General features: G+C 32.3%; 1 protein-coding gene across 1 annotated transcript in view; it reads right to left on the bottom strand.

Moving 5' to 3' along the window:
- LOC118181837 (cell adhesion molecule Dscam1-like) overlaps nucleotides 1-26218 on the bottom strand; it is a 1450682-nt gene that overhangs the window by 39990 nt on the left and 1384474 nt on the right. The window contains exons 20-22 of the mRNA XM_085816862.1: nucleotides 20233-20418; nucleotides 11205-11501; nucleotides 3546-3704 (exon numbers count right to left, since the gene is read on the bottom strand). Coding sequence (XP_085672988.1) covers nucleotides 3546-3704; nucleotides 11205-11501; nucleotides 20233-20418 — 642 coding nt within the window. The remainder of the gene's footprint in view (nucleotides 1-3545; nucleotides 3705-11204; nucleotides 11502-20232; nucleotides 20419-26218) is intronic.

Consider the following 26218-nt stretch of genomic DNA (forward strand, 5'->3'; position numbering starts at 1 on the left):
TCTTCTAATGCTATTTTATTTCAAAAGATTAATCCTAAAACATATTTTGAAGGAATAAAGAGAAAAAGAAAAGCCAATGAAAATGGAGAAAAAACAATTTTAATATTTTTTTCTAATTTTTTTCACTTTTTACAAATTTCTTTTCAACTGATAAGTCAAAATTTGTTATAAAATCACTAAGAGCATAAAATACTTCTGCACTGTAATTGCCAGATAAAAATGTCGTTTATCACAAGCTCTATGTTTGGAAAGAATTTTGTAGTAAGGTTTTTCCGGGAGGACAGATTAATCAGCCTTGAAAAAAAATTCTCCCTCTCTCCTCTGAAAAAAAGTGCCACTCGTTTTAGGAACTAAGCACATTTAATCACTGTTTGTAAAAACTGGCGATTTGAAAAAAAAACTGTCTTCACCATCTTTGGGAAATATTTCATGTTTCTAATTATATGATTTTGAAAATTTTGTGCAAAAGGTGTGAACGATGTGAACGCATAAAATATTATTTTCATATTTTTAAACATTATGACCTTAAAATATTTTTGGGAACAAACTTCTTTGTTATTACGTTTAAGAGAATTGGCTAGAAACAGCTTTGTCGGTATCGACATTCGAGCTAAAGACTTTTCATCTATACAACACTAGTTAGTTAATGGCACTTTTCTCTTGAGGTAATCGACAGACTAAGAAAATTATAAAAAAAGAATTGTTATCAATAAGGTTAATCAATAATTAACCTGGATTTCTTGCTGATTTTTGAGAGATGAGCATTGAGCTTTCACAAGTATACTCCTTTTAATACTAAATATTTATACGAAATTTGGATTAAATCGATTAGACCCTGTTTTGTTTATCAGAAGAGTCTTAAGTAAAACTTATTGCTGGTTTTAAACGAATACTAGACACACTCCATCTATAATTTAATATAAACGTTAATTGTGGAAAATTATAAACATTTTTACAATAATTCCAAATTGGATGAAAAAACATTAACCACAAAATTCTCTTACACTAGCATAATAAAGATTAAACAAAATTTCATCAGAAACTTTTAATTTACGAAATTGGATAGGTGAGATTGGATTGTATATCACTTACAGAATAAAAATATTTTAATTAAATTATTGACATTCTATCATTATTTCTATTTCCAATAACAGACCCTAGCCATTTATAGACGTTGTTTACTACTAAGGCTGAAAGCACATAATAGGTGGGACACTGTTGCTTCCAATGAAGGGACGGACAAATTACATCTATGCCTTCTCAGAGATTCGAACCTGGGGCATTCCGTACCGCAGTCAGGATCACTTAACCACTTTCTCATCAGGGCAATCTTCTATAATTTTGATTGCAAAACATATTGCTGTTAGACGCGTATTTACTGTTATATATTAAAAATATATAACCCTCACATTTCTTGTAGGAATTAAAAAGTATATCTTGAAATACCCAGAACCTTAACTGTCTCTAATACTTGTAGCCATTCCATTAGTTCCTTATTTGCTAAATTATGGCCAGAAAAGCTTTCTAAACCATAAATGTTAGAAATACAGATCTAACATTCTGGTGGAGAAAATCCATGGAACGTAACACAAAAATAACTGAAGTTTGAAAACGTTTTTCGCCAAATAAGCTTGCTGGCTGAAAATAAAACTACTGTTTTCAAATAAAGTTTATGGTAAATTAATTAAAGACAGCATTTAGCAGTTTATTACAGCCAAGTCTTTTAAATGTGAAAAATACCAACATTTCATACAAAACAAATAATCCAATTGATATAGCTAAATGTATGTGCTTATTAATAATAACTTAGCATTAATGATGAACCACAGTTAGTGTCTAATGCTTCTTATCAGATCAATAACATTATATTTTTAGCGGAAAAGTCTTCTAATATTTTTTAGCTCAGACATCAATTCTCAAGAAAAGATTTTACATTCAAAATTCTGGAAGCCAATTAAAAAACATATTCCAAAACCCGTAAAAGTTAATTCGTATCGATATTTGCCACTTATAAATTATTCATTGAAATACTGTTATTAAGAATTTCCTTTTAGAGACAAAAAGTGTTAAAAAATCGATTAAAGATTTGTTTATGTTTTGCTTTAGAAAGATCATTTCTGATCTTATTACAAAGCTACTTTATTTTGTTCCCAGTGTATGGCCTTTTCTAATGAGCTTACGAAGGATATTTTCCCATGCAATTATCTTTGCCATGTTATTGTAATAGCATATGCATATATTATCAAAGAGACTTTAAGACGTTTTAGAAACTTGTTAAGTCTATTTGGAACAGAAGATTAAGTTTCTACTAATTTATATGTTTCCTTTTAATCTTTCTTATTTTTTCCTTCCTGATTTCGCAATGCATGGAATGTAGTTATTCGAAGGGAGCTGAAAATTTAATAATTTAAAAATAAAAATACATTTAAAATAGGAAACTCCTACCTGATTAAAAAAGGAAAAGAAAAGAAACAAAAAGAAAATCTAAAAGGATTCAGACATTAACGTAGGACTCAAAGGTTTGACATGTGTTTTGATGCTCTCGCTGAGCTCGCAGTTTATCAGTCTGCTATTAGACATACTTCTGAGGGCACAACGGTTCTCGTTTTTTAACTTTATTATTAAATATGATATTCTTCGACTTAACGCCCCAAAAATCAACATAAAACACACATAAAGTTCAAAGCCACATAAAATTCAACTATTCCAAAACGTTTAAAAGCAGCATATCTGAAATTCCTGATACAGTGCTAAGTGTTGTTATACATTATATTCAGTCTTTCCTCACTTTATTATATTGCTACGGATTTTGTATTTTGTTAGCTATTTTTTTAGTAGAATTGTAAATAAAATTGTTTTATTTCCCCGTGCAATGCAGTGTATGACGAATTTTACGAGAAATCTACGGCGGAAAAGTAAAAATACAAGAGCACGTGCATCATTTAATATTTAATACAAGTTTAACTCCGTAGTTGATACTTAATTTGAATAAATGTAACTAACTACAATGTTAACTGTAACCGTAATTCTAAGCTTTTTGCTTTCCAGAAATTGCTAGATCTCTCTCGTGCAGCCGATTTAAAAAGCTATAAAAGCCAGAGAGAGAATATCTCAGCTCAGTTGTTTAGATAACTGTTGTTGTTTTATTGTAGCGAATTCGCGGTGAGACCGGATTAGCTTTCTTTGCGCTCTAGATTGCGTTCTATTTTAATGTTTTAGTAGTTTAAAATGTAGCTACTGATTATATTATAGCTACTGATTATATTTCAATTAGTTTATAATTATTGATTACTAAAATCAATAATTATAAACTAATTGAAAAATTTAGCTTGTGTTGTTCAACAATTGTTACCGATGCTTTTACCCATAACTGTATTTCCCTCTTAAATGAAGTTTATATCAGTATTTCTGCTATAAAACGTCTGTAGTTATTTATTTATAATAACTGAGACAAAATTATATCTTAAAAATATGGGTTTGAATGATTAATGCTGATAAATAAAAAATGAAGAATATGCATATTTATTACATAAACAAGTAATTACCTCTTCTATCTTGAGAATGCTTTCTGAGACAAACCACTACAATAAAAATTACCATAAGGAGAACCAGAGAAGAAACCACAACAGGAATTACAAGGGCTACATTTTTGTAAAATGGCAAATCAGTTTCTCTTTTTCCGAAAGCAGGCGAGGAGGGAGATCCTAAAAAGATAAAACATAGGTTTATTAGTAAAATGTTAGAGAAAATACCTAATTTATAAATATTTTATTTTTTCATGTGCAAAAGTTTAAATCAACGATGCTTATTCAACAATAATAGCTTATTCTACTATTTAAAACACTGCTAGAAAAGTTGCTTTCAAAACTGAATATTTTGAAATAAAGAAGAGTACTTGAGTAAACAAATTTTTATAAATTATGAGTAAGATATTCACATGATGTGATACAGTTTGTTCTAAACTGTCGACAGAGTATGCATATTTATCAAAATTAAAACAATGTATTTTCCTTTCAGGTGGCAGTTGAAAAGAAATGTTTATAAATTATATAAATAGTAATGCACGAAATCTGGAATACAATCTGTTCTCCAGTGCTTCAACCCTGATCATATTTATGAAAATTAATATTTCTTGCTTTCAGATGGCAAGTGAAAGTTGCGAAATTCGGTTAAAAGTTAATTTTTTATTATAATTTTTTTTATATACAACTAGAAAGTAACGTCATTTGGAAAAAATGTAATTGTGCATTTTTAGAATAATTACGTAGAAATATTTTCCTGCTGCTAGTGGGACCATATATACAGTACCTAAGATGCTATGTATCTGCAGCGACATCACTCCCATTTTCCTCACATTTCACTTACGAACTGTTTGAAGTTAGGCGAAAAAGTTGCACTGAAACGTTGATATGAATTTAGAAATGATGTCGCAAAAGTGACACTGTTACAGAGACATTAGGTATTTTTTGGAAGCAGGAGAGATGAAAAATGAGCAACGCCTTCGCCGGAAATCGAATCGCGGTCCTCTGGTCAGCTTGCAGACCACTACACTACGAATACATGCTAAGAAGACGGGAGAAATACCTTATAATGTGAAAAACATTTTCGATAAAAATGTTTTTCAAGAACCTCTCATTTACCTCTTAGGCACAGAATGTGAATGGGAGTGAACGGGATACCTTTTCAGGTTAAATTTATTTATTTATTTCCAGCTAATCGCATAAGAAAAACACGCGAGTCGGATGCCAACATTAATACCACCATTTTCTGATGTTAGACGGCCTTCCTACCAGATTAGCAAGTGCTTAAGCAAGTTAGTTTTCTTTATTACGCCCAATCACAATGGTAAATATTTCTGCAATATAAAATAGAGTTAAAATCATTCAACATCTAAGAACAAGTTATTCTACCTTTTGCATTTCAAAATGCTTACTTAATTTTACATTTTAACTTATCATCAGCATGATAGAACTGCAAGATTCTGGCTTATTAAAAGTCAAGTACGGATGATTATGCTAAAATGGTTCAGCAATTGAATTTTTTACAATGTTTTATAATATTTTATAATCTTAGTTCCATGTCCATGTTTTTTCTAAATTTCATTGATACCATTTACTTGTCAATAAAATTAAACTTAACATAATTATTACTTTTTTTTTAATTCACAGGTAAATCATGTTGTATTCTTCATGTCATGCATCTTCACGCGTTATGGGAATGGGGCGGATGAAAATTTTTAATCTTATTCACCAGCTGAAAAGTGAGCAAACAAGGTGAAACCTGGTGACTCGAAGATTCTGGTTATACAGGGTGATCAGCGAATAAGCCCTGATTTCAAAATTAAATATCTCGACAACAAAGATCGATATAATTATGCGGTAAACTGTACGTTCATTAGCAAAACTGTAAAAATGGTGTGCAAAAGTTTAGAAAATTTAGTTACGAAAATCGTTAACAGATGGCGCTCTGCGCTGAAAACTCTCTGAAAGGAGTAAAAAAAAAAAAAAAGTGAAGCAGCCTTTGCAATCAAAATACAATTTTTTCAAAATGTTCACCGTTCGAAACAATGAGGTGACGTAAACACGAACAATGAAATCTGACATCACGTCTTGCAATGTCTCAAGGGAAATGGAATCACATGCAACACCAATCAACGATTCAAGCTCATCTAGAGTAGCGGGATTTTTTCGATAGACAGTGTCTTTCAATGCGCCCCACAGAAAGAAGTCACAAGGACTCAGATCGGGAGAATATGGAGGCCAAGCTACTTCTGTGTCAATAAATTGCGGATAATCTAATGCAATTACTCTATTTCCAAAGTATTCATAAAGAAAGCGAAAAACTTTATCTGTTCAATGTGGTCGAGCCCCATCTTGCATAAACCAGTCGATGCCTAGTCGATCCTCCAACGCTAGTTGAATGCTGACAAATTGTTCCAAAATTGTAACATAACGTTCAGTGGTTATCGTTTCTCGTACGAAAAAGGGTCCGATAATGTCTCTGGCGCATACCGCAGCCCATGCCATTAACTTTAGGCGAATGCAGTGTTTTTTCTTCACACAAATGAGGATTTTCGGTACCCCAAAATCTCCAGTTTTGTTTATTAACGATTCCATTCAAATGAAAATGTGCCTCCTCTGTGAACCAGATGCAGCTCACATCAAATCTGTGGTTGTCGACCATTGTTAGAATCTGATTCGCAAAGCCAACCCTTTGTTGCAAAGCTTTCATGGATATGGCCTGATGACATTGGATTTTGTATGGAAACAGCTGTAGGCTATTTTTTAATATTTTCTGCGTGCTCGTGTACTTCAAAACCTGTCTCTGATGCCATCCGTCAGATGCTTTTCCTAGGTTTCTGCTGAACAATTCCAGAAACTTTGGCTGAATTTTCAAGAGTGACTACAGTTTGCCTAGACCCACCATTTTCCTTTCGATCATCAGCCACGCTGCCAGTCCGTTCAAATTTCGCAAAGAGCATGCGAATGGCATCGGGGCCAATTGGAACATTGAGCCTTTTTTCACTAGCCAACAGTCGTACTTATCACTTTTGAATTCAAAGCACATTTTTAAAGGCTATTGATAGGTCATTGCGATTAGAGCGCCATCTGTTAACGATTTTTGTAACTAAATTTTCTAAGCTTTTTTACACCATTTTTAACGTTTTGCTAATAAACATGCAGTTTACCGCATAATTCTATCGATCTTTGTTGTAGAGATATTTAATTTTGAAATCAGGGCTTATTCGCTGATCACCCTGTACCAGTTACAAGTATCAATAATAAAGAAATCGCGAAGAGACTTAGTTGAGTAAAGTCAATGCCAATAAGTCATTTGAAATGAATACAGAAGTATTTTCGTTTTGCTGTTGGGGTTTCACATGAATTCACAACAGAGTTGCTTGGGAAAAGACAAGGATTGATTTAAAAAGAGAAACCAAAATTCATAGAAAAATTATAATTCGTATTTTTAGAATACGAACTATTAGAATTAGTACTTAATTCATAATAATACGTACTTAATTCGTATTATTAGAATTAAGTACTCATAAACAACTCAGTAATGACGGCAATGTATCACACATATTTTCTTAAGCGAAACTGGAAAATTATGGGGTTGGGAAAATGGAAATTATCTGATGTCCTCATATGAAAAAAAAAATGCTCTTTGAGGGGAATCAGTCAGAGTTTACTGACTGTGTTCTTGATACAGTTTTATTTCAGAAAATCCTTCCTTCTCTATCGGGCATTTCAGCTTTAAACAGTCTGAATATAGTTTTAGTTATAAGTCGATCTCCATTCATGTTATAAAGTTGGTGATATATTAGAATAGAAAGCTTCTTCAATCTGTGACCGTATCTGGTCGTGACATTCTAAAAAAAATCTGGCCATCACAGAGGATTGAAAACTGATAGAGAGAGTAGGAAAACCTACAAGAACTTTGATAACTGCCCGGACACAAAACTGACCACATTTTTGATTGTCCAGTCATCCTTGCTGAATTGTCAAAAACTGTGGTCTTGTTTAAGAGAGCAAACCTCTGTAATGATAACATTTTGCACATTGCCAGGGCTGTCATCTTTGCTCCTCGCACTATTTGAATAGGCTTTATCATAGACACAACGCCAACAACCATCAAACAATTAGTAGTCAGTAAATATTTATACATAGTAAATAATATTATTCCTTGTTTTTAATGGCGAAGCGGTGGAAAAGTTTCATCAGTTTGGAAACGAAAATGTTTCACATAAATAATATGATATTGCGATATTTTTAAAAGTACTATCAAACGAAAGTTGCGTTCTTTCTCCTGACATGAATTAAATACAAAGAAATGCTTGGGATCAATATTCTTCTCCTAGTTTACCAGAATCACACTAGGGACAAAGTCCCCGTTTAATCCAAAGTCATGAATAATCTAAAGGAAGTCAGCAAGCACAGGGATGAGAAAACACGAGAAAGTCATGGGTAATCCAAAGGAAATCAGAAAACACAGGAAAGAGAGATTGCTAGAAAGTCATGAGTAATTCCAAAGGAAATCAGAAAAAGCAGAAAGGGAAGAACACAAGAAAATCATGGGTAATCCAAAGGAAGTCAGAAAACACAGGAAAGAACCCAAATTATTTGGTTGGGCAAATTAAATTAGTATTCAAAATAAAACGACACATTATAAATAAAGGAAGAATAAATAGAAATAGAATTCAAGAAACTAAGTTAAAAACAGTTCTGACAAAATCTGCCATTCTTATTACTAGCCACTGCACTTTTCTTTTTTCCCTTTTTCCTCTCCTTTGCTTTTCTTCGTCGATACAGTTTTATTTTGCGCTGACGATTTGTGATAATTTTTCTACTGTTCCTCAATAAGCGAATTTAACCTTTCTAGATGGAAGATGACTAAATCGTAGCCAGTTAATCTGTCCTCATTTAAGCGTGAAGTTGACTGAAACTACCACTGCAGCATTTATTAGGAAAGTATTTACTATACTTTAAGTATGCAAGCTCATCAATGCTAATTTAACGTAACATAATCAATTTCTTCATAAAAATACGTATAAGTAATTAAAAAAAACATAAACTAAAATGCTAATGAAGATGAAAAGTAGTTTGTTGTAAGTATATAAACAACGTGCAAACTGAACAACTCCTAAAATGTTTAGTTTTTGTGTGCTCAAGTTTATAGGTTAAATAAAACATTTCAGCATTATATACAGCATACTTCCCGATCAAGAACGTAAAACGGGCATTACGGACAGCGATATTATGAATGGTTTTAAGGAAAAAAAAGAACATATGGTCAATAAAAGAGAGGAAATTAAATTATTCTACGACCATATGCAATAATAAAAAGGGAAAGGCGATAGAAAATATCGCGAAACGATAACATCAGTCGAATAGTAAAGCAGGAAATTAAGCAATTTAATTTTATAGCTGCTCTAAACGATAAAAACTGGAATAAAATGAAACGACCTGAAACTTTGCGTGACATTCTTACTAGATGGCGCCACGGAGAAGTAACGGAAGATTCGACGGAATGAAAGGTATAAGTTTAAAAACATTCTTACCTGTTCACAGGAGTAAAAATAAATAAATAAAAACACAAAAAATTTAAAAAATGAATTCATCATCACATGCAATGAAGTCAGCTTTTGCTGCCTCTTAACAGGTGTTTGCCTGTTAATAAAAAATGCGAATTATTCTGTTGACGTAAAAAGTGCGCATTAATTAGCTTAGTCTTTTCATGTTATATTATCGTTCGTTTAGGTTACGCTACCATGAAACCAGGCAGGCAGCATAGGCTCTCCAGGCAGCATAGTACGTGTTGCCATGCTAGAAAGCATAATATTTTTATTAATCTTTCACGCAAAGTATCGTAGTGTTATCCTCAGAGGCGCTGCCATTCAAAATTCCATATGATTCCTTTTCTATCAAATAGAAGCTGTACACTGCATACTTAGCTGAGAGATTAAAAAAGCAATAAATACACTTCTTAATATTTTATATTTTTGCATTTTACAACTCTATTTTTATCTGATTCAATTTGCAATACATATAATTCGTGTGATTTGCAGTATGCCTAACTGATAATTTTCATGAGTATTTAAAATTTTCATAAACATTTAGCATTTTACAAACATTTGCATTTAATAAAAATTATTATAATATTATACAAAATGAATCTTGGTGATACATACATTTCGAAAAAAACCTAACATTAAGATTTTGTATTATACACTGACGGGAAAAAATATATCTCAACACTGGGAAAACTTGATGTAGAGTAATAAAATTTCGGCAATACATTTAGCTAGATAATATATTTAATAAATTAAATTTTCAAGATCGCAGATTAATGCCAGCGCGATAAGGGCCATTTCAAATGTGAAATGCTGGTGCATTAATAACCGATGTAATTGACAGAATTTTGAATGCAAGCATGCATACATACATGCATTGTGTCGTACAGGTGCCGGATGTCAGTTTGTGGGATGGAGTTCCATGCCTGTTTCATTTGGTCGGTCAATACATTGAGCTATAGTGGTGGTTGTGGATGACGCTTCAGTTGTCGTTCTATGATGTCCCACATGTGGTCGGTCTATTGGAGAAAGATTTGGTGATCTAGCAGGCAAAGGCACATGTGGCCACTCTGTAGAGCATGCTGTATTGCAACAGTGGTATGAGGGAGAGCGTTACATTGTCGGAAAAAACTTTCTTGAATAATATTAATGTATGGCAAGAAAACAGGCTGAATACCTAGATTGACGTATAAATTTGCAGTCAGGGTGCGTGAACCACGAAAGTGCTCTTGCTGCCATACAAAATTGCTTATTCTACCTTATAGACCATTAAAAATACATAAAGAAAAAGTACTGAACGCTGAACAAATTCGAGTCTGTTGTTGATTTATTTAGGTATTTTTGATTTCTTCAATAATTTAAAAGAATTAAAAATATTATCCAAAACTGTACGCGTTTCATGGAGGTATTAAATTAATTTCCATAATATATGTGATGCACATTTGCCTAAAGCATGCTTTATAAAGACCTATTTTTAAATATTACTCTACAGGAGTAATTGCTTAGCCACAGTAAGCGCTTCTCTTCAGAAAATAAGCAAGGTTTCTGTACTCTGATTCGGTGCACGGAATTTCTGCCTTTCTACCTGCAACTGCAGTCGCCGCAGTAAAATGGCAATTCTTTAGACATTTTCTTACTAAATTTATAAAATTTATTAGTTGCAAATTCAAATATTTTATTCAAGACTTCATTATTTATTTAATGTTAGGGAGAAAAGAGTTTAAGTTTAATTTTAATCAAATTAAATAATATATGCATTTTACATTAAGAAAATTAAAAAAATTATTTCTTTCGACTGCGTGTTTAGTAAAAACTATAATTATTTAATTTGCCTGAAAAAGTAGTTTTTCATGCTTATTTTATGCATTTAGTTTCCTCTCTTAAGAATATTATCTTCGATGCAATAGGATATGTTTAGAATATAAATAAATAAATAAATAAATAAAAACGCCCAAAGGTGTGTTTTTTAACTTTTTGTATGCTACCTTTATTTATTAAATAGAAAATTAATAAAATGGAAAAAGTTAAAACTCATCCGAAAAATGTTATTCAGATCATTTTTATTGCACGAGATATGTTCTAACTCTTGAGAAGATCTTAACTTCTATGCACAAATTAAATGATCACTCACCTCCTTGTAGTGAGCGAAGTGTCCTGAAATTGTATTCCCCTTGCGTAAGACCAGCTTCGCTGTGGGCAGTAACCATGACCACATATTCCCTATCTGGAGACAGATTTCGAACCACATAAGTATCTCTCGGCATTTCTAGTTTATCAGGTACTTTAGTCCACTGATTTTGGTATTTAGGTCTGTGCTGGACAACAAAATGACGGATTGGACAACCCCCACTTTGCCAGGCTCCCAAGTTTAGTGTCACTGAGGTCGTATTGGGTTGCAAGAAGTTCGATTCCTGTGGTGACATTGGAGCTGAAAAATTATTTTTAACATATTATTACTTTAAAAACGCTTTTAAATTTCTTATTGGTAGAACATTATCAATACAAGACGCTGGCATAAAGAAGGCATCAAAAATCTGAACTGCAGCTTGTTGATTATAAATATTAATGAAAGAGATTATTAGAAAGTTAATTTTGTACTAAATTAGAAAAACTTCACTTTGTTCACAAAATAACATATTTATGAATATTCAATTTGTAGAGACATTAGGATTTTTGGAAGCAGGCAAGATGAAAATTGAGCAAACGCCTTCGCAGGGAATCGAACCACGGACCTCTGGAATACCGGCCCAGCGTGCAGAACCACTACACCACGAAGGCACGCTAGGAAGGTGGGAGAAATACCTTACATTTTCCTTAATAATTAAAAAGTTCCTTTTTGAGAAATAAATTAAAGTGAGAAATAAATTAAACTTTTAAAAAATGTACATCTTCGATGCTAAGATTATTTTTTTTTCCATTTATAAGATTTAATTTGGTTATATGTTATTTTTATGCTAATTCTTTCAAAACTTTCTGTTTCTTTAATCGAACTTGATTGGAATGTAAAGCGAAAAACATTGTGATTTAACAATCACTCAGCATAATGCATTAGAATGGGATTGACTCTGTTGCGTTACTGGGGCAACTCCATGCAATAATTGTAAATGGCTGATTCGTCTTTTGTTTAGGTTGTGAATTACTGACTGCATATAGAACTAAAGTGATATTTATTAGAAATCTACAAGAAGCTCTATAAATAATAAAATAACTACAACCGACAATTAATATTAAATGCATAAAAAGCTATCTTGCTGCAAGAGTTTCTCCAGTTGAGTCTTAGATCGTTCTACGATCTTGCTGTGTCAGAGTTTTGAGTTTGTCACAGTTTGAAAAGTGAATTAGCTAAGCTCTTTTAATTTTAAGCCCTCTTAATAACGAACCAGGACGAACCGAGAAGCTATAAAGCAAATTGGACACAAATTGATATGCATACAGGTTTCGACAGAAAATGCAAAATTTTACATTTTGGCTGCCAATGAATGAACGGTTGTCGCTACAGCACATCTAATCTTCGCAACTGGCAGGATATTTAAGAGGAGAAATTACGATTCCAGGTCATAAATTCTTCACGAATTTCATTCCGTATACTCTGGTAGACAGTAACTATCCCTCGAATACAGGTGCGCGAATGATATGCGCAGATGTCAGAATTTGAGAGAGGCCGTGAAGAAGCCGGTTGGCCTTCTCGGCGAATAGCTCGACATTTGAGCGAGAGCGATGCCAGTATTAGACGATTTTGGCAGGAATGGGTGAACCATGGCTGCACACAGCGTCAAGAAGGAAGCGGTAGGCCTAGAGAAACAACAGGACGTGAAGACCGAGCAATCATCAGAGCGGCACTCACAGCCACAGATGCATCATCATTATCAATTGTACGTGCAACTAGTGCTTCAGTGACCGCAATGACCATTCATAGACGGCTCACAGAAAGGGGGCTGAGGTCACGGCGCCCCTTGCGCCGACTACCATTAACCTCTGTACAACGTCAAGCCCGTTTGCAGTGGTGTCGGGCTCATTCGCACTGGAATGTCACTGACTGGAGTAGAATAGTCTTCAGTCATGAGTCCCGCTTTGAACTGAGCCTCGATGACCAGCGAAGGCGAGTCTGGAGACGCCCCGGACAGCGGTGTGTTACCAACCTGTTTTCCGGCAGACAGGCCGACAACCAGGAGTGATGGTCTGGGGAGCCATTTCATTTCATAGTAGGACCTCTTTGGTTGTCATCCGTCGCAACCTTACAGAACAGCGGCACGTCGACGAAGTTCTAAGGCCCGTTGTGTTGCCCTTCATGTCCCGCCACCCTGGGCTTACATTTCAGCAAGATAATGCCTGCCCCCCACTGCACATGTTTCTACTGCTTGCCTTAGTGCTTGCCGAACATTACCTTGGCAAGCAAGGTCGCCGGATATTCATCTCCTATTGAGCACACTTGGAGCATTATGGGCAGGGCCCTCCAACCAGCTCGAGATGTTGACGATCTAACGCGCCAGTTGGACAGAATTTGGCCCGATGTCCCTCAGGAGAACATACGCAACATCTATCAATCGATGCCAAGCCGAATAATCGCTTGTATAATTGCCAGAGGTGGAGAAAGTGTTACTGACTTTTTCACTTTGTGAAGCTCTATCACTTCAATAAATCATCCAAATTTTCTCAAACTGTAATCATTTGTTTTTCTATACATGTACATCACTTCTACCGATTTTCGGCCCATTCGGACAACTCCTTCTTAATGAGTCGCTTTTTTTTGTCTAAGAATGTAATTGAAGGCGACATCAGAGGAGCTAAAGGGTCATTGGTTCTTCATTCCCTGAATTCGAGAGGACTTGATGACAGACACAGTGCAGATCGTTAAAATCCCCTAACTCTGGTCGTGAAATTGTGACTCTTGTAATGTCAAGTGGAGGAATAACTGAATAATTGTTACTCCTGCAATTTTAGAGCATGTCTCCTCCCACTACCTAACATTTCGAAGACTGCCGCTTGTGAAGGGAGCCCACAGAAGAATTTCCATCCCTGTGTGGTCCGCCGCAAGACAATGGGACCTAATCAGATGACAAAATTTTCTATCTCTGAATATTAGAGTTCCTGAAATCTCGCAAGTGACAGTAACTGGTAATTATTAAATTTTAGTTATGCTACTGGACATAGTTAAGTTTAATCTCTTGTTATTGTTTAGTTAATTTAATTTGACGACATGTTCCCTAAAGTTTACTTGGTATGAGCACAGGAATTCTTCAGAGCAATGGAGTATTAAACAAGTACAAACAGATAGAGCAAACTGAGATTAATCTGATACATTTAATTAATGCAATATAGGAAAATATTAACCAGCGAGAATTTGGTGTGCTTGATAATTAATGCAATTGAATGGAAGGATGACATTAATCTCTTCTTGTGAAAGTTTTGTATAAAGCAAAATTAGCAGACATTTAAAAGAAATGACAATTTTAAATTATCGCTAAAACAGCCCTCCCAAATATGCCATTATGTCCTTTAAAAAACACATGTAATAAATAGTCCTACTCACGATATATAGAACAGAGATTTTTCAAAAAAAGAAGTGCTGGGGATCAAGAGAAAAGGGAAACGTGAGAAAACATTACTTGTTTCGAAAGACATTTTAATTTAATTTTTAGAGATAAATTAATTTTAGTAAAAGGATTAGTTAATCATCACATCAGATTTTACTAAATGGTAATATTGTTTATTTTGTCGAAATTTCACTGAAACAGGGAATCAACATTAAGAAAAGCAATGTCTTTTCACTTTAAAAACAATAAATTAAGATTGCCTAGATTTTATAATCTAGGCCCAAAGCAGCTGATTTTCTGTAACTTTCATGATTTTATCCTGTTAAACATTTAGAATTTTTTTCTTTTAAATTCCCACTAAATGATGATAGACTTTTAATTATGAGTATTCTTTATCTAACGACTTAACGAATCGCATTAAGCGATGCTTTCCTGTATAGTTTTCGGCCCACCAGCGGCCGAGCGGTAAAGTCGCTTAACACTGGTAGTTCGGTCCGAGGTTCGAATCCCGCGAACGGGCTGGCTGCATGGGCGTTTTCGTGGTTTTCCCCATGTGCAACGTGTATACGAGCCAGTTTCCCTTAGAAAGTCCTCCACGAAGGCATCCCTCCCTTTAGGCAGATAGCCCTCGTGTGCTTTGTCATAATTAAATACACCACACCTGTATAGTTTTCTTCGAAAATATTAGCTTATTGTATCAAATATAGAAGTATTATTATGACCGTCAAGCTCATGAAACTAAAGATTTAAAGAGATATTGTTACTACTTCTGATATAATTTGATCACTTTTAAATTTTTGTAAAGCTTTCGATTAAAAATCTTCCAAAATTTAATCACGTGAGTAAACCTTAGTGATTCATGTTTTCTAATTTTATACTATTAACGTATTCTCCATTTGTGACGCATTTATTGCTTGCATATAAAATATATTCCTTCGTTTGCCACATTACCCTTTTTCTTTTTAATTTAAATAGCTGAAATGTCAAGGAAAAAGTAGACATCGTTGAAGCGTTTAGTAAGAACATTATGAATAATGTAGTGCTATGTCACATCAGACTCGAGAAACAAATATTTCCATTAACTTGTTAGTATGGTGAATGTTATGGAACGTTTAAACTTTAATCCTCAAGAAAATGATAGTCCTGGGGTGGCATGTGTAGATGACATTTAGTCGTGAGAAAAGAAGTCGTTAATTAATTCATGTCACATGCTTTTGGTGACAGCTACACTAATGAAAACAGTGAGAAGCAGCAGCCGCAAATTATTGTAAACAAGTAAAGCTAATGTTATAAAAGAACAATGCAGCATTTTATGGAAAAACGAGAATATTTGCATTTGTTGTAATCTCGAAAATGTACTTTGATGTGAGCTTTTACACTTCGACAGCATTTAATTATAACAAATAAAATAGGATTTTTCGGATGGAATCTGCAGTCGCTTTCATCAAATCCAAATGCATTCTTCTTATAAAAGATGCATAAATAATATGCACATATCGAGTCTGAAGATAACGATATTGCAAAATGAAACATTTTATGTGCATTTTTACTCTTCGAAAACATTTAATTACAAAAAAAGGAAACTTTTTCTGATGAAAATTACATATTTGTTTCCCAAAGTAATTTTTTTTAATAGAAATTAAAGTTTCTTTCAGTCATCAAAACCAAATTAATTCTTTTTATAAGAAGATACATAAATAAACTACAGTTTACGGAAACTGAAGACAAAGGCAATGTACAATGAAACATATCTCTTATGAAATTTCGTTTAATGATATTCTGTACAGAAATTTAACGTTCGGTTCTGAAACTGTAATCCAGGCACCTTCGGTTTCTAATATTCACATTTTTTTAATTGTTTTCTTTGTTTGAAGTTAGCATCTACGTTACATAGGAAAAAAAGAGAGTAGTATATCACGTACGCAAAAAGTATGAACTGTAAAATTTCTAAGAGATAACGTTCATGTATATTTCTAATAAAAACGGCGGCGGTGTATGGTTGCTCATAGTGCTATGAGTCAAAACTATAAAAATGATGCAATAAGTACATTGTTATCATAGAGATGCTCTGTAATACATACTTCGCCAAATAATATTAAGTATATTTTATTCTGCTTTATACTGTTGAAAATAATTCCAAAGGAGGATTATACCAAATATCTCCCTTTCTATTAAAATTATATCATTTTAACGGAACATTGAGTTGCACAGAAACTGAAACCTATAAGCAACGATAAGTAAACTAAAATGCATTTATTATACGCTCATTAGTTGCACAGAAACTCATTAGTTGCTACATTGAGTTGCACAGAAACTGAACCCTATAACGAACGATAAGTAAACTAAAATGCATTTATTATACGCTCATTAGTTGTGAACGTTTTGGTACCTGTCGTTATAACGGAAAGGTCATTCTAACGAGCGCTCTTTGTAAGGAGCATTCGGAGAGTTGAGATAAATATTACAACTTCAGTTTACTAGAAAAATTGAAAAAGAAGCAAAATAAAGAGAAAAGTAATCTTATTTGATGTGTAATAAAATATCTACGGCTCACTAAAGTACCTAACCTAAAGGCTTCCAATGTTAGTTTCAATAACAAATTCAAAAGGTAAAACAATCAATCTCATGAAAGTATAAAGATTTCAAAATCTCTTCTTAAGATATTTTAAACACATGAAGCCAGAAAAGAATTTCCATTTTTTATAAATTTGCTCTTAAAAAATGAAAAAATTAGTTTTGAAAAATTACTAAAAATAAGTTGAAAGTTAGCAGCTTTCTAAAATACACAGCCGTTTTTGTTGGAAGATTTGCTATTGAAGTCCTGAAATCGGATATGATTTTCGGTTTATTGATGTATTTAGCAAACAAATGAGTTACATATAGCAAATTTCCCTTTCTTCTGTATATATCGATGAAAACTGGTCTGAAGTATAAATTACCTTTATTTTAAAATTTCTCCTTTAAGCAGCAGCTATGTACTAATACGCAACTTGCCTAATTTCTAGAAAGGCTTCGTGCATTTATTGATTGAAAATAAACTTTGTATCAGAATAGATAGCTCTCATGACTTATTTTACTGATCATGCAAAATTTTCGAATTTTCATTGTAGTTTATTTCACCGTTTCTGACTTTTAAAGATTGTTGTACTCTACTATGGGTTTTTCTCGTTTATATGTAACATCGCATGCCCCGGGAACACTCCTTATAATATAGGTAAAAAAAAGAAAGGATACGGTTTTATACAACATAGCTAAAAAATAAAAACAATAGCAAATTCCCGGATGCTGAAATTCTTAGAAACATATTTCTAAAATACTACTCTAATCTTCTTTTTTTTTTTCATTCTATGTTTAGTATATATGACGTCAGCAGAGATGAGATTTGTTCCTTATTCTTATTTTTATTTTCAAATCCAAAAGAAAGACTATATCCAGGAAGGAATTTTGCGAACAAAATACATGGATTTTGTTTGAAATGTAAAGTATTTTGAAGCTGAAAGCTCTGGGTTTATTTTGAAGGACTTTTTTTGAAACTTCCCAAAGAATATTTTTCTTTCAGCTTTTCTCTCTCGTTGAATACTTCATAACATCTTTTTGCCTTTCCGGATTTTCTTTTGTATTTTTTAAAGAAAAATAAAATTTTCTATTTAACAGAAGTTGGAAATATTTTCAGTTATAATTAATTATTCTCACAAGAAATTTGAAGCGAAATTTTGTGTGAAAAGCTTTCCAAATATAACATTATTTCTAATATTATAAGCAAAAATAGAGGTACCTTTTAAAACAAAATAACTTAAGGTAGGAAATAAATGTATTATCCGGCATATTTAAACATTTTAGTGGTAGGTAGTCATAACATATGGGAAACATTAAAAAAATAGCTTTTCGGAAACGAATTGTATTTCCTGTGCTTCTAATTAACAGGTAAAGTTTTAAGGAAAAACAAACTGAGTTTGGATAGGAGAGGAGTTCATCTTCAAATACGATTGAAATATACGCTTTCTGCTGCTTATATTACGAAATGAAATGCAATAAAATAAAATTGTGAATGATTCCTTATATGCATGAACAAAAAAAGGGGACGAAAATTACAATAAATTTATTGTAACTACTTAATACGACGGTGCAGAATTTTTTCATGATATTTTTAATTAATTGTATATTGCTTGCCGGATATCTATAAGAACTAAGTATGTTTTAAATATTTATAATATTTAAAAATATAATCTAATAATATATTTAATTATTTACAAACATGTCTGTGTGAAAAGGTAAACAACATAGACAACAGTATTCTTGAAAAACACGCGGATAATTATTAGGATTCTTAATACATAAGAATAACGTCTATAATAAATCTGAATAGTTTCTTGTATCCGTTATGTCAAATTTAACGTCTCTTATAAATAATTCATGTAAAAGGAATAGTTTTTAAACTTATTTTTCATTCTAGAATATTATTCGAATAATATTGATGCATTAGGCTAAAGTGGTAGCTAATGTATATTCATTCGCAAATTTCAGACCCACGTCATTTTTTACATCCCTTTTAATTAAAATGTTATTTAGATTATTGAGATAAAACTCACTACTGGTATCAAATTCGATTAAATTGAAAGTCTTTGAGGGTGAGCGAGCAAATAATTCAATCTATTATTGCCTCAAATAATTCTCCATATTTGTGCTTATTATTGAAAAGAAATAGTTGAAAAAATAAGTACATAGATAATAGAAATTAATTAAATTATAAGACAATTTCAAATGATATTTTAATTATCATGATGATAAAAATATCAGTTTTTAACATAAAACATAGAAATGTTATGCTGTAGAGAAGTTCGAAACATTTCGTCAGATTATTAACAAATATGATACGCGTTTAAAACATTGTTTTATAATGTTTATTAGCGTTATTCTGCGTGCTTAAAACTACAATAGTAAAATTAGCGTTATTCTGCGTGCTTAAAACTACAATAAATTTTGCATCAGGATAAGCCTGCATTTTGTATGAGGATAAGCAAGCATTTTAACCATATTTACGTACAAGACAGTGCAGTAATGACTTTATACCTTATTACAGGAAAGGGCTATGGGGCTAAAAATATTAGATTTCGTTTTCCCAATCACGTCAAAATCGTGAATATCAAGGCAGATAAAAAAATCAAGATCCATCTACAGTTTCATTGTAAGCTGGACGTTTTTCCAGGAGATTAATGTGATATGCTTCAATTTTGTTTCTAATATAAGAAAAGAAATGAAACCTTGAAAAATATTTTTGACTTCCATGCCTGCAATTAAAAAAAAATATTGGAAACAAAAATCATATTTTTCATAAACTTAAAAATTAAATATTACCTTTTCCACTTCAAATGTAGAAAGTTATTCTTTACTATTTTTCTTAAGCTATAAATATTTCTTCATGAAACTTTTATGGTTAAAATTTACATATATGTATTTTACATATTCACACTTGTCAGTCATTAATTAAAGTTATATCGCAGTTGTTATTGTTTCGTATGAGCTTTCCATGTAGTTGGATTTCAATAACACATAAAAATTACCTATTTGAATTACTTTCGTTCATTACAAAGAAGAAAGTATATAGAATTTTATATATTTAGTTACCCGCTCCTTTTGTTCGAGCTGAAACTGGTTCACTTGGTTCTCCTGTACCCAAACTGTTCGAAGCTGTCATATAGAGATGATATCGAGTACCACAGCGAAGGTTTCTGAGGGTGTAATGATCTGCGTCTCTGCTCAGCTGCTCTTGCTGCCAATTACCATCATCCGTTTTGTAATGAAGCGTGTACTCTGCAAAACATTACATAGAAAATATCGTTACCAGAATTTTAATTTTTAACTTAAATCATCATTTATAAGTGCTTAGCCTATATTTTAAGAAATACGTTGTCGTCATTTATGCATTTCATTAAAAGAAATTATCTGATTTACAAGCAAGTTCGTGCCGATATAATTTAAGACATTTAGAACAATTTTGAAAATTACAGCTTATAAATGCACATTTTTATGTTATATTTCATTAACTGATTTTATTACTTTTATAAGCTAAAATCCCATGCGTATAAGAAATTTTTAAGAAAATTCCCTTGCTTGTTCTCGTAGTATTATGGTTAGCACGTTCAGCTGAATGTTGGAAGAACCATTGTTTAATTCCGGCCGATTTTTCACGTTTCCTTTTCTGAAGAATCTGTTAAACTATAATGTGGTGGATCGTAAATACCACATGGATTTGACTGACTGAGTTTCATGCTTCTCCAATAAGTTGAATTTAAGTGGGAGAGGGGAATGTAAGGAATTAACGAATTACCTTTGCATATTATCCAGATGTAAATACTAGAATGCTGGCAGTTGGAAAAATCCACGTTTTAGAATACCGACGAGTTCATAGATTTTTATGTTTCCTGGCCTGAATATTTAATGGTCTCTACATTTTTATATTAATATTTTATTTATTATATATTATTTCAGTTCTTGACAAATGCCTCATTTGTTTATGCCATTTCCACATGATTCTGATATTAGGTATCTAAACGTACAGCCATATAAAATAATAAGAAACTTGATTTGAAAGCATAGTTTAAATTTAATATTGATTAAAAATATTTTATTGAAACAGAAAAGACGCAAGAACTATTAATTAAAAGGTAAAACTGCCCTGTCCTTTACAGATCTTCACATAGTACTTGCACTTCTCATGTTTTCCCTTTGAAATTCGAAATGTTCTGCTTCTCAAAATACAAATCCACAATAATACAATAAAATTGTAACAGCTGTATTACTGTCACCTAGGAAATGAAAGCATATAAATCTGCATATCCCACTAAGCCTTAGTCCGTCTGCGCCAAAGAAATCGTAGTAACACTTGTCTTAAAATTTTTTCTGAAGCTCTTATTCCTCAATATAAACTTCGGTTTCTCAAAATGGTAGCCGAGATAAGCAGTAAAATATTTAAATGTATTAAAAGTATATTCTACCTACCTCGCTTTCGTTAAATTCTAATTTTATTTACTGAACAATGTTATTAACAAAGTTAGTAACTAAAAATTGTATTAACTATTCGCAATTGCGGCTCTGAAATATGATATACGAATACTAAACTTTGTCTCAAACATTATTAATGGTATAGTATATAATGCGTGACTTGGATTTGATTAAATAATGAATGAAAGTCGTGACTTGTATCTCAAATGCAGCGTTTTACCTATAGTCATTTATTCAGATTCGTTCTCTTCAGGTGAAATAATTAATTTACTTGGTTAACTCTATTATACTTTATGAATTTTCAGTGACGCCAGTGAAGCCCATCCATTATAATAAGTCAAGAATCAGGATAAAATGGTGCAAAAATTACTTTTCATTTGATGAGTTAAGACTTAAAATACCACAATAGTAAAACCATCTTTACACACAAGTACGAAAATCCAATTAAACATCATTGATTCCTTTTTCAACAGAATGTTGAAATGATTCAGAATTCGACACATTTTGTGTAGCTTAAAAGCTGGGACGTTTGCTCTCTGTTTTTATCAAAATGTAAAGAAAAGGAACTATGTTTATTAAATAAAAAGAACTAAGTTTAGCTTATCGATTCCGTATAGAAAAGCTACTTTATTAAATTAAATCATTAAGAACTATGAAATTAAAAATATTTTATTGGTATGTGAATCAGCAGTTAATCCTGTGCCATTTTTTATTTTTATGATGGTGGACTGATACGTCAAATCGTGGTGAAAAACTGCAGGTATACCTTTGTTTTCTATTATAAATAGCTTTAAAAATTCGGAAACCTAGGATATTGGAAACTGGTCTATGTCATATTTTCAATTGTTTATTTTCTTCTCTATTTCGCCATTATTTTAAACACAAGTGTTCGAGGCTCAGTGGTAAAGGTTAAACAGCCTTTCATAATTTTTTCATATGGTGAAAATATAGATCTGTTATCTTTAGGTTATAATTTAATGAGTCAGGAGTTCAGTTAATCATAACTCAGCAGCTTGTGCAGTTTAATAATGTCTTACAGTCAGAACTTTCAACAAATATTTCTTCTATTCTAATGTTTTTAGAGTATTTTTGGACTCGCTCGTCACTGATGTTTAGTCTCAGTATGATGTGGATTCTCTCGTTCAAGAATGCCAAAGGACACCTTTTGCTTGATGGTTGGGCTGACGAAATGATTCCTCAGCTTTTTCAGATGATTCTTCAGCGTGCTTATATAGTGTATGTACGTCGGCTGTCTTACTCAGCTGAACAACTTTTCATGTTTTCGGAGAAATTTTCGACGGTTTCTTTAGTGATAGTTATACTTAATGTAGCTAGGACTTATTCACTATTTTTGCAATAGTGAATAATGTGATTCCGTGTGGTTTGTGCAGATATTTATAACTTCAGTCTCGTTATATCTTTAAAGGATACGATTTCACTGTCATCTGAATTATACTTTCAGAGGATCATGCACTAAAGGTGTGGAAACTCTATGTAAGTAGAAGCGTGCTAGGAGTTCAGAGATACTTAAAACAATTAGCATTAAGTGACTTAAATTGTTATATATAGCATTTAAAAATTAGTAAAACAGGTTTTGGATAAAAACGAATATTTCTAACTAATTAATTTATAACTTCATTTTAAATAAATATTGTATTTAAATACTTTTGTTACACTTATTACGCGTTCAGTAAATTATGCTCGGTTCGTACACAATTTAAACTTTTTCATGGTATGTTAAACATATTATATTCAGATAGAAAACTTACTTATAGTCTCCAATTATTTTATGGGTATTATTTTTAGCTGATTCAAATAGGAATGAATTGGAAAAAGAAAGCTTAGTAGTCTTTATGGTAATGCGAAAAGTTTTTTTTTTTTTTTTTTTTTTGACTGAAGAATAACAAAGCAGTAATAGGGGAGGTAATAGATAGTTTTCCTTATTCGTGCGTATACTTAAGAATAGAAATAATGGCAAAAAATGTAGGAAATGCACTTTAGAGAACTGGAAGATAAAATATAAAAAATGTCTAAAAAAACTACTTTTGCATAAAACAGTAGCTTAGATTTTGCGTGCACCTGACGTGAGGACAAATGCATAATACCTAGGATTAAATCATTTAATTAATTTATCGGATACGAACTGAGTGATCGCATTATTTTGGTTTACACCAGTGGAAAAAACAACCATACATATTCATAGTATCTATTAGTAAGATTCAAGGCAACTGATTGTAAATTTTAATCATGGTAACACTGCTGTGTATACGACCTGAAAAGAAATCAGTGCTTCTTTGTAATACCAACCACTCTTTAGTTCAGAATCTAACATATCTTACAATAAATGGATTCTCTCTTCTAAGGGAACGTGCGTGTACCATGAAGTGGAAAACAGAGTCCCGAGTGAATTACCTATCTAAATTTGTGTGGCTACGATGTTCTTGAAACAGGATTATCAGATTTGCAGGAAATGTTGAAATGTTATAACAAGATTCTGTTCAAACCCACTTGGACTGCTGTATACCCAGTGGCGTAGCCAGAATTTTTTCTACAAGAGTGGTGCCCTTTTCAGTGCCCAACAAGAATTCTATGAAACACCAAAAAAACATAATAAAAATATTAAAGAAATAATTAAAAACATTATGCTTATTTTTTAAATATACTTTTATTCCAATATTCAAAATGTTCTTGCTTTGCTTATGATTTGTAAACTGCTGGTATTGTCGAAATCAATTTCATTTCTCATTAGCTGTATTTGTAAATCGCAGACAATTCTTTCTCAAATTTTATGCTATGTAATTAAATAACATCAGTTGCGAGAAAAATTCGAAGTTATATTGCAATATTTGGAACCTAGTTATAAACGCTGTATTTTAGAATAAACTGAAAAGTTTAAAATAACTATTTTTCAACGTCTCTGCGTCGTCTTAGGTAGCCACAATAGAAATAAAATTGAATTTTTTTCTTTCAAGGAAGAAATCTTCTTTATTAATGCACCATAATCCTGATTTAGGTTGGCATTCGTATTATTGATTCAAAATATCTGTGTGCAAGGAAAGAATATTAAGAGCTTGTCACTACTGATATCTCACCGGAATTTTATGGACCACTCTGTCAGTGCAAAGAGCATTTCTCTCTTCATTTCACTTTCGTATGAAAGATCCACATCTCCTGGCTATCCCTCGATCACCACAAATTTTATTCAAGTAAGTTACTGAGATCGTAACATACTGCTCCTTATTTTCAACGAAAATTCTTTTAAGGCCTATAAATTTATATTATATTCTTCTTTGCTTTGTTCTTTGATTTGGAGATAGAGCTGCGTAACTGCCGGTTGCATTGACAATGTATTTATGCCCTTATACAAGAAGACAAGTTTGGGGATTATAAATTTGGATTAAACTACCCGATTAACATATATTAATTAGCAAAGGTGCAAAGAGATACGTTTTTACCCTGGATGACAAAACTTTTAAGGACAATTATTCCTACGCATTGTTAATTTCTAAAAAAAGCGAACTTCTACAGGCCAAGAAATCATAAAATGGGAAACCAAACAAGCAGCACGAGAGCTACTTTTCATAAATGTTTCATAACAATCAGTTCTTCGAGTAATTTCTTTTACAATATTCAGCTTATTTACCAGCATTCTCCAATATTTTTCTGTTAATAATTTGAGAGCAATAATAGAAATTATATGAGAAAATTATACAATTTCTGGAGTGGAAAAAAGGAAATGTCAACACACACTTCACATTTTCCAAAATATTAAGATCACTGTCAATTACATCTATCAAATTCATGAAATAATTTTTTGTTAGATTTACATTTTTATTACTCGTATTTTCAGTTTTAAATGACACAAACTGATTATTAATTAATTATTTGAGATTTCTAAATAGACAAAATAAAAGAACCGTCCAAGAATAAAATTACATTTTACATGAAAAATATCTTCCCTAAAAATATGCTGGCTTTAGCTAAATGCCCCTACTTCACGTCTCTGGCTAGCCACTAATGAATTAGGAAAGGCTTTCTTACGCCACATTTTTGGGCGGGATGAGACAAGGGCCAGTTCATACAAGCCAAAACTTAAACGCCAATCGAATAAGTGACATCACCTCTGGTAACCGCGAAAATCAGAAGTTTATCAAAACCCATTAGTATAAAGATTATGATAATTCTTATGTAGGACTATGATGCGTTATCTGAACACATAACGCAAGTTAAGGTCAGGTCGTCTATACGCTGCATTATTGTTCACTTCTGGAACTCTATCTGTAATCAGCATTATCAAGAAGCAACCGCATTTTCTGCAGAATCCTCCCATTTTTTTCAATGCAACGTTTGTGTGAACTAGCGTAAGCTTTGGTAGATTTGTTTCTTATTTGGGCTTGAGAAGAGCTTAACCATCTAGCATATTTTCCCAGAAATAAGCCTCAATTTCATTACAGAGATTGTTAGGGCCAGAAGTGATTGTTTTTATGCTATTAGAAGCATTAAAACATACACAAATCTTTCATTGAAACTTCTAGAGAGTTTGACAGTAATCATTGTTATATAGATATATCCTACGCCCACGGTATGTTAAATGGATATAAGCTATACA

This window comes from Stegodyphus dumicola, chromosome 5 (genome assembly GCF_044657685.1).
Source record: "Stegodyphus dumicola isolate Sdum_Otavi_A_Nest chromosome 5, ASM4465768v1".
In the NCBI taxonomy this organism is placed as follows: Eukaryota; Metazoa; Arthropoda; class Arachnida; order Araneae; family Eresidae; genus Stegodyphus; species Stegodyphus dumicola.